General features: G+C 43.4%; 1 protein-coding gene across 1 annotated transcript; it reads right to left on the bottom strand.

Moving 5' to 3' along the window:
• Positions 1–421: 421 nt before the first annotated feature.
• LOC112617337 (importin-7-like) lies at positions 422–8,435 on the bottom strand (the record flags this gene model as incomplete). The annotated part of the gene is given in 7 exon segments (XM_025374096.1): positions 422–480; positions 3,515–3,619; positions 4,887–5,025; positions 6,737–7,149; positions 7,151–7,345; positions 7,680–8,261; positions 8,263–8,435. Coding segments are annotated over 7 exon segments (1,651 nt in total), but the record flags the coding sequence as incomplete, so codon positions are not given.
• Positions 8,436–8,647: the final 212 nt, after the last annotated feature.

Here is an 8,647-nt window from a genome sequence, read left to right as displayed (position 1 = left end):
GAGAGGACAGCGTGAGAGCCACGGGGCGGGTGACTCGGGAGAGGACACGGTGAGAGCCACAGCACCTTATGATCTAGTCTCCGAAGTCACACGCCATCATTTGTGCAGTGTCCTGTTGGGGTCCCAGCTCAGCTCTGTCACTGTGGGAGGTGAGTATATAGATGTCCTAGACCATTCAGGCTGCTATGACAGAACACTGTGAACTGAGTGGCTCACGAACAACAGAAATTTCCCACAGTTTTGTGTGCTGGGAAATCTAAGATGAAGGTGGCAGCAGGTTCAGCGTCTGGTGAGCTCCTGCTTTCCTGGGTGGCATCTTCTCACTGTGTCCTCGCGTGGTGGGCAGAGCAAATGAGCTCTCAGGCGCTAGTCCCATCATGAGGACTCTGCTTTCATGACTCATCACCCCCCAAAGGCCCACCTCCATCAGAAGACGGCTGCTGACTGCAGCTGCCATCCTCCAAGACGGGGGACACAGAACTGGGAGACACACACATTGAGAACTGAAAGGCCTGGACAGCAGCAGGCGGGGATCGAGGGGCATCTTGGAGGGTGGCTGCTGCAGTAGCATTTCCTGGGCCTGTGCTTTGTGCCTTGCACTTATCTCCTGCGCTTGGTCTTTACTATCTTGGGCAGTCCCCACAACACCTCTGTCTAGGAGTTGATTTTACCCTCATTTTACAGAGGAAATGTCTCGAGAGGGTGATGCATGTACCCAATGACTCACAAATGCAAAGTCGCTGAGGTAGGATTTCAACCTAGTTCCAACGGTCTCTGAAGCATGAGGGGTTCACCATTGCCATAGACTTAACTGTGTCCCCCAAAATTTGTATGTTGAATTCCTACCCCACCATGTGCTGATGTTTGGAGAAAAGGCCTTTGGGAGATAATTAGGCTTAGATGAGATCATGAGGATGGGGTTCTTATAGTGGCATTAATGCCATCAGGTGAAGAGACACCAGAGAACTTGTGTCCTCTCTCTCTGCCATCTGAGGACACAGTGAGAAGGCAGCTGTCTGCAAGCTGGGAGGAGAGTCCTCACCGGGAACTTAATCAGAGGGCATCTTGATCTTGGACTTCCCAGCCTCCAGAACTCTGAACAAAGTTCATGTCTGTTATTTAAGCCACCCAGTCTATGGAATTTTGTTGGAGCCAACCCAAACTTACTAAGATAATCAGTATGCTGCACTTTTATAAATGTAGTTTTTACATTTATAAAAACAAAAGAGATTTGCTGCTGTATAATAACTGTACCTACATTGTAGATGGAATAACAAATCTACATACAGGTTTAGTAATCTATATGTAGATATAGAACATAGTGTATCTCACAGAGACAGTGTCTGTGGTCTGGTGTTAATTTTAGGAATTAGCCATCATTGACTGGGCCTTGTCCAGGTTTTCCTCTCTCTTGTCCTGGCTTTGTAACCTAGTTATCCTTGTCTTTGCTAACCCATAACCAAATATTGTATCGGGACTATTATGCCGCTACAGATGATGCAGTTTGGGTTTACAGTTTCTCACCATTTAGACAATACCTCATCAAATATATTTCTGTATGACTTTAGTGATGTCAGTTTTTGATTCATTCCTGCATAGATCTGGGCAAATTGTAGACCTTAGGAGGTGTATTCACCATCCAGTTCTCTAGAACTGCTTACGACATTTTTCTCTGAGTTTTGTTGTCCCAAAAGGAAGCTTCCTAAAATAGCCTTTAAGTGCCTTTAAAAAGAGCAAGAGAAAATAAGAGGAAAAAAAAAACACCCGAAACTCATTCCTTTACTGTGATGTGACAGTCCTCCCAAGACACTGCAATGGCCTGAGTTTTGCTGTTAATTTCATTCACTTGTTTGGGCTATGTAGGTCCTGCCTAGAACTGGAATGTCATTATGTAAAGAAATATTTTTTGTTTATATTCTTTAATAGTACCAGTAATGTATATCTTATTCAGCTTCGACAATATAATTGGGTAAACCTCACATCATCAAACTCACGTTGTAAAAATTGTTTCACTTTTCAAAAAAATGGCATTTAAAAACTTGAATGATGTTAGTTATCTTAAAGAAGTATGTAATATATTTTTCTGACTATCACCTCCATTTGTTACAACCAACTACAGATTATAAATTGGTTGATCAAAACTCTAAAAACAGAAAACCACAAGCCGCAGCATATGAGGAAATCTGGAACAGCACATGACTCCAAACCTGAGCGTAGACCACCACCAGAGAAGCCAGGTGCTGGGAAAAAGCACTGTGTGTTCCACCACCTGACATTGTTCTATGCCTGAGAGCACTCACTCCCCATCACAGTCTCTTTTTGCCACCAGGGGTCTAATCCCTAATTTACAGATAAATTATTTCTAATTTACAACAGAACAATGTCATGTGTGCAAAATTGCTTATGCATTTCTGAAAATTACAAAACTACTCTTACTAGTTACTCCTGGCACATGTGGATTATTTATATCTGATACATTCGGGAACCAAGGAATTCCTAAGCACAGGAAGCTCAATTCACTGAAAAGTAGAATCGTTACAAAGCACATGTCAGATGTGGCTTATTCATTCCAAGCTTGCAGCCTGCGTCAGTCTCCTAGGTGGTTTATTAAAACACAGATGACTAAGCCCCACCCCCAGAGTTTCTGACCCAGTGGGTCTGGGGTAGGGCCTGAGAATCTGCATTTTCACCAAGTTCCTGGTGATGCTGGTGCGGTAACTTCAGGTACTACACCCCAAGCAGGACTGCGTGATTCTGTTTTTTAGGGAGAGGCACCACATGATAGTCTTACCCATCTCTAGCCCTGGTGTGGTACCTAACACATAATCACCTCTCAATAACAAATAATAGCAACAGGAAGAAGAACTAACTATTATTTGGTACTAACCATGTGCTACTTCCTGTGTTAAGTGCGAACTTTACAAAGTTTATAACTCTATCAGGTAGACACTGATAGAGTTTTTTGTTTTTTTTTTTTTGTTTTTTTTTGAGATGGAGTCTTGTTCTGTTGCCCAGGCTGTAGTGCAGTGGTGTGATCTCGGCTCACTGCAACCTCTGCCTCCTGGTTTCAAGTGATTCTCCTGCCTCAGCCTCCTGAATAGTTGGGACTACAGGCACCTGCCATCGTGCCCAGCTAATTTTTTGTATATTTAGTGGAGACAAGGTTTCATTATGTTAGCCAGGATGGTCTCGATCTCCTGATCTTGTGATCTGCCCAGCTTGGCCTCCCAAAGTGCTGGGATTACAGGCATGAGCCACTGCACCCAGCTGACACTAACTTATATTCCCATTTTATAGAGGGAAAAATGGAACCTTAGGGAGGTTAAGCAACTGGCCCAAAGTCACACGGTCAGTTTGTGGTGGGCCCCTAGGAAAAAAAAAGGTTCTTGAGCAATGTTCCCAGGAATATTTAAAAAAAAAAAAAAAAAATTGTGTACAAATTCAACAGAAAAGTTTTCAAATTGATATTGAGGGAGAAAAAAACGTTGACCAAACTTGACTTTGCAAACCATACTTTTTCTCAGAAGCTGCTAGACGGTTTCCAGTGAGCCCAGACATGTAGGATACCACCTTCACGGGCATCTCTCGAAACTTCTTCTGGGGAATGCTTTTGCTCCAGCTGAGGCAAACGTCTGTGAGAACCTCTGCATGGTGTCCACAGCTCTCTCTAAAGGGTCCTCAAAGGCAGCCCATGACTTAAAATAGCAGCTTTGTCTCATCTGTTTCTTCTAATTTAGCAGAAGAATCTGAACTCCTTGCGGTGATGGTCTTATCTCCTGGCTTCACTGTAAACAATTCAGGATTCCTGCTGTGGCTGCCAAGGAAGGAAACCTGGGAGAGTTCCCAAGGCCCAAGACGGGCCAGCTCCTGTGCACTGCAGGCAGAGCTAACTCTCCGTCAGTCTACGCATGCCAGGAGAACGCTTTTTCTACGCATGCCAGGAGAACGCTTTGGGACTGTGTCCTGATAGTAAACACCATGCCGTTTAGACAGAATTCCCATTAGCTTTTCCATGGAGGAGCAAATGCGAAAGTTTTCTTCAGATAGCTTGCAGTTTCCCAGCCGTCCCCAGCCCTGCCCCCACAGAGTGACAAGAAACAGTCACCAAATGGCTGTTGTTCCATCGATCTGTTTATTTCTCTGTCTTGGGGGCGAATGGATCAGGTGCAGGCCTGCTGTTTTGTGTATCAGGCGCGTAGGCAATCTTCAGCCCTGTCTCCCTCTGTGTCTTCCTCCCTCCCCGGAAACTCTTGGGATTCTGTTTCCGCCTCTGAAAAGAAAATCAGGGTTCTACTGCTACTGTTTAATTTCCTAGTAAGTGGTTATTGAGAAATTGGAGTGTGACTCCAGGGAAACACTGCGGACTGTGAAAGACCATGCCTTTGCCAAGCAGACGCTCTGGGCGAGTCGCCTGGGTTACTAACTTTGGCACTTTGGCTGTGTTGCTTTTCTTTGGGGAAGATTTATGGCTAAGTTGTCTTTGCCTGTGTCCTTATCAGGCACAGCAGCAGTAGGAACCACAAGTAAAAGCAGTTAAATTTCTCCACCTTTTGCTCATCAGGAGCGTGGTCTTCAGGGTCAGACTGCCTAGATTCAGATCTGGCTACACCACTCACTAGCTGCCTGGCCTTGTGTAAGCCACTGCACCACCCTCTGCCTCTGTTTTCTCACGTGAAAAGCGGGGACAATAGTATTATCCAGTTCCTGGGTTCCGTGAAGGTGAAATATTACTGCTTATGAATTGGCACAAAGTAATGCTCCATAATGGCTTGTTGTTATTACAAAAGCTTAAAATCGAAATTAAGGTATCCTCTTAAAGAAGTCCTTGCACATGTTTAGAAGCTGGCGAGGCTACCAGGTGTTTTCATTGCCTACCAGGTACTTACAGTTTACAAGAAGAAATGGGGCCAAACATGGATGGAGAGAAAAGCACCTTGAGTTCTCCTCCCAGGGGTGAAATCAGGTACAGCGCTGTCACGAAAGAGCGGATGGTACTGACTGTGGGAAGCTTCCTGCGGTCTGGGTCTGAGGAAGAAAACCGCAAGATAACAAACGATAAGGAGGAAGTAGGAGTGCCTGCTTGCTTTTTATTTTTTTTCCGAATTCAGTTCTTTTAATAGATTGCACATACAGATGTTTAGCCATACTCTTAGATGAACTCTTTAAGAGCAGAACTTTAGATCCAATTTACATGCTCTAGATACCACCTTTCTTATTTTTTTACAGTAAGGTCTGGTATTCAGACACCCACTTGTACACTGACAGCTTTAAGAACAGCAGGACACAGAGGGAGTTGTCACTTTTAGCCGCAATGAAATACCACTAACCTCTTTTTACAATACCGAGTTCAAGTCACTGTCAGAGGCTAGCGCACCACAAAGTCACCAGGTACAAAATTGCTAGTTCATTTTTAAATTAATAACTTGAAATTACCCTTGTCCCCCACCCCATTACATCTTTTTATAAACAGCAAACATTTTGCTATTTTATACATAGGCTGGCAGGCTTGTTTCAATATGAAAGCGCTAATTCATTTACAGATTTTTATAATGAGTTATGTAGTGCTACAATAAATGTCCAATAATCTACACAGGAACAATGATGAATGAAAATGATGAGGATTGAATAAGGCTATCATTATCTTATACTATTTACGTATAAAGAATAGATACCCAATGGTGAGGAAGAGACAGAAATTGGGCAAATACTCATAGGTGTAAAAATTACATCTACCTTTTTTTTTTTTTTTTTTTTGAGACGGAGTCTCGCTCTGTCGCCCAGGCTGGAGTGCAGTGGCCGGATCTCCGCTTACTGCAAGCTCCGCCTCCCGGGTTTACGCCATTCTCCTGCCTCAGCCTCCCGAATAGCTGGGACCACAGGCGCCGCCACCTTGCGTGGCTAGTTTTTTGTATTTTTTAGTAGAGACGGGGTTTCACCGTGTTAGCCAGGATGGTCTCGATCTCCTGACCTCATGATCCGCCCGTCTCAGCCTCCCAAAGTGCTGGGATTACAAGCTTGAGCCACCGCGCCCGGCCTACATCTACCTTTGAGTTCATACTGTAAATGAGACGTTTTAAGTAGTCCTGTAGCCCGTGCCTATTTCTTCCTTAGAAAAGGAAAAGCTGCCTTCATGACATCCCCTCTTGTTTCAGATTTCCACAGCTTCCCCTTGGAAGCTTCAGAGTCAGGATCTTACTTTCTTCAAAAAATAAAGAAAATATGCCCCCTGAGTTACCTCCCATCTCCACCCCCCACCCCTACCCCCCATCCCCACCCCCCATCCCCAACCCCCACCCCTACCCCCCGACCAAAATCCCGCTGGTTTCTTTTCCAGTGCCAGGCTGCATGATCAGGTCCCATCTCCGGGGTTGTTTCTTTTTCCATCTATTGATCATTAGTTTAGAATAGATAACATGAACCAGTTCTGGAACCACGACTAGGAGGAACACAAGCTGTTCACTACAGTCACACAGCAGGAAAGAAAGAGATAACTCAATTCATCCCTGGTGCTGGGCCTCCGAAGTTGAAAGAACTTGGCACAAATGGAGCACTGAATTTGTATCCTCCATGCTTCTCAATCATTTTGGATTCATGGGCTGCTCTCCTTTGATCAGTCAGAGTTGCTGTATACTGTAACTGTTTTCTTTGTTCTTCATTAAGACAATGAGTCAGAGCCTGATACCACACAGGATTACCATTTTGAATAGTTCGAAAGATAACTTTAAATGTCTGATACTCATCAACAGGGTTATCTTCATCATCAATGATTGTGGAATAGCCTTCTCGAGAAGTCTCTTCCACATCATCATCTCAATCTTCATCATCTCCATCATCACCAGCCTGCTTAGCCAGAATCTCCAAATATTCTTGCCCATCTTCATCAATATCATCTTCATCACTCCCCAGTTCCTCTGGTCAATGCCACGCCCTTTGCACTGCAGAATGATGACCTCAAACAATTTTGCTGCGTGACACTCTGCATCTTCTGCAACTCCTATAAAAACCTTTTTGTACAGACTGTATATCATTTCAAGATAATTGGTGTCAGACAGAAGTGTGTCTGTATCAACTGCTACATAGTTATGAAGGAAGGGCATCATATCTGTAAAATAATTAAAGCCATCTTGCTCAAAGACTTCAAATACAAGGTAGCTGCCACATCTGTGGAGACACTTGTTCACATGTCAAACTGTGCGCCAAAGAGAAGATCTCAGAGAATTCTAAGACATGTTGTTATAAAACAGTACCAATGACCTGTAAGCAGATTCCCTCGAGCTGTTGGGTTATCTCTTTATGATCTTCAACTACCCTCAGTGTGTCAATTGTATTAAGAATTCCCATGGCAAATATTTGAGAGAATGCCTTTTAGTTTAATGCATAGTTAAATTCATCCTGTAGTGTTCCTGGAGGAGCTAGAGGCTGGTCGTAGGCTACGACTCATCAATTAACTTCTACAGTGGAGACTACTTCTGGGACTGGAATATAAAAAAGAATCAAAGGTTTTGATTGTGAGTTGCAATAAAGGGAAAGACCATGCTCAGAGCAGTGCCAGCATCTGAAGTGTGGAGCCTTACCCATTTCATCACCTACAACGGAAGTAGTTAACTGGAAGAGATCACCAAGAAAATAAAAAGAGACTCATTCAGTAGAGGGGGGGAAAAAAAAGAATTCCCATAGCAGTAACTGCTTTGTCATCACCACCTTCGTCATCTGGCCCCGTCTGGATTATTTGGTTAAATGTCATTGCCAAATGTTGTGTCATTTCTACTGCAATAGGAGTAATTTCTTCGCTATATTCATGGGTCATTTTCTGAATTACATTGGTAAGGTCATCGTTTTCTGTTTCTCTTATAATACAAAAAAGAGCCTGCATGACAGGTCTGATGAATGGCATGATATATTCTTTAGCTTTTTCTTGATTGCTGATCAATACTTGAAGGGCAATGGCAGCTTCCACTTTCACAAGCATTTCTCTATCATCAGTCAGACATCTTGTTAGCTCTAAGGCTGTTTGAAGGTTCTGATCACTTTTGAACTTCACTTCACAAAAATAGTAAAGTACCCAGCAAGCCCTTGCTCTCACGTAGCCTAGTTCACTGCTGAAGAGAGGGAGTACATGAATCTGCAACATGCATTCTGTCTGATCTTTACAGATCTTTTTCTTCAGAAGTATTTCAGCTAAAGAGCCAATCCTATGCAGGGCTCCATCGTTTTTTCGAGGGTCAGCATTTGGTTCTGTAAGAATCTGGTAACAAAATCCCAGTCTTTTGCAGTACCTCTTTCCTCTTACTACAGGCTGTAAACAGAAGTGTCTGGGTAGCAGTGGTAGGAGAAAGGAAATCTTCAAACACATCATACTTTGTGCGTATATATTCGTAAGGGTCTTCTTGCCAAAGTTCCTCGTCGGCATCTGTGCACATCAGTGGAAAAATAACATCTCGGATAATGTCTTGTATACGGGGCTTCAGATTCTTCCAGATGAGAGCATGAGAAACTCCTTGATTAATAAAAATTACAAAGGCGGTGAAGGCCCATTGGGGAATATACAGGAATGTTTAAAGCAGAAAATAAGTCATTTAAAGCTCCTCCACCCAGAGATCATTGTTAATTCCCTAACACATTTCCTGTTTTTGGGCTTTTGAGATAA

The sequence above is a fragment of the Theropithecus gelada genome, unplaced genomic scaffold (assembly GCF_003255815.1).
Source record: "Theropithecus gelada isolate Dixy unplaced genomic scaffold, Tgel_1.0 HiC_scaffold_16046, whole genome shotgun sequence".
In the NCBI taxonomy this organism is placed as follows: Eukaryota; Metazoa; Chordata; class Mammalia; order Primates; family Cercopithecidae; genus Theropithecus; species Theropithecus gelada.
This window is presented reverse-complemented; position numbering and strand designations above follow the sequence as displayed.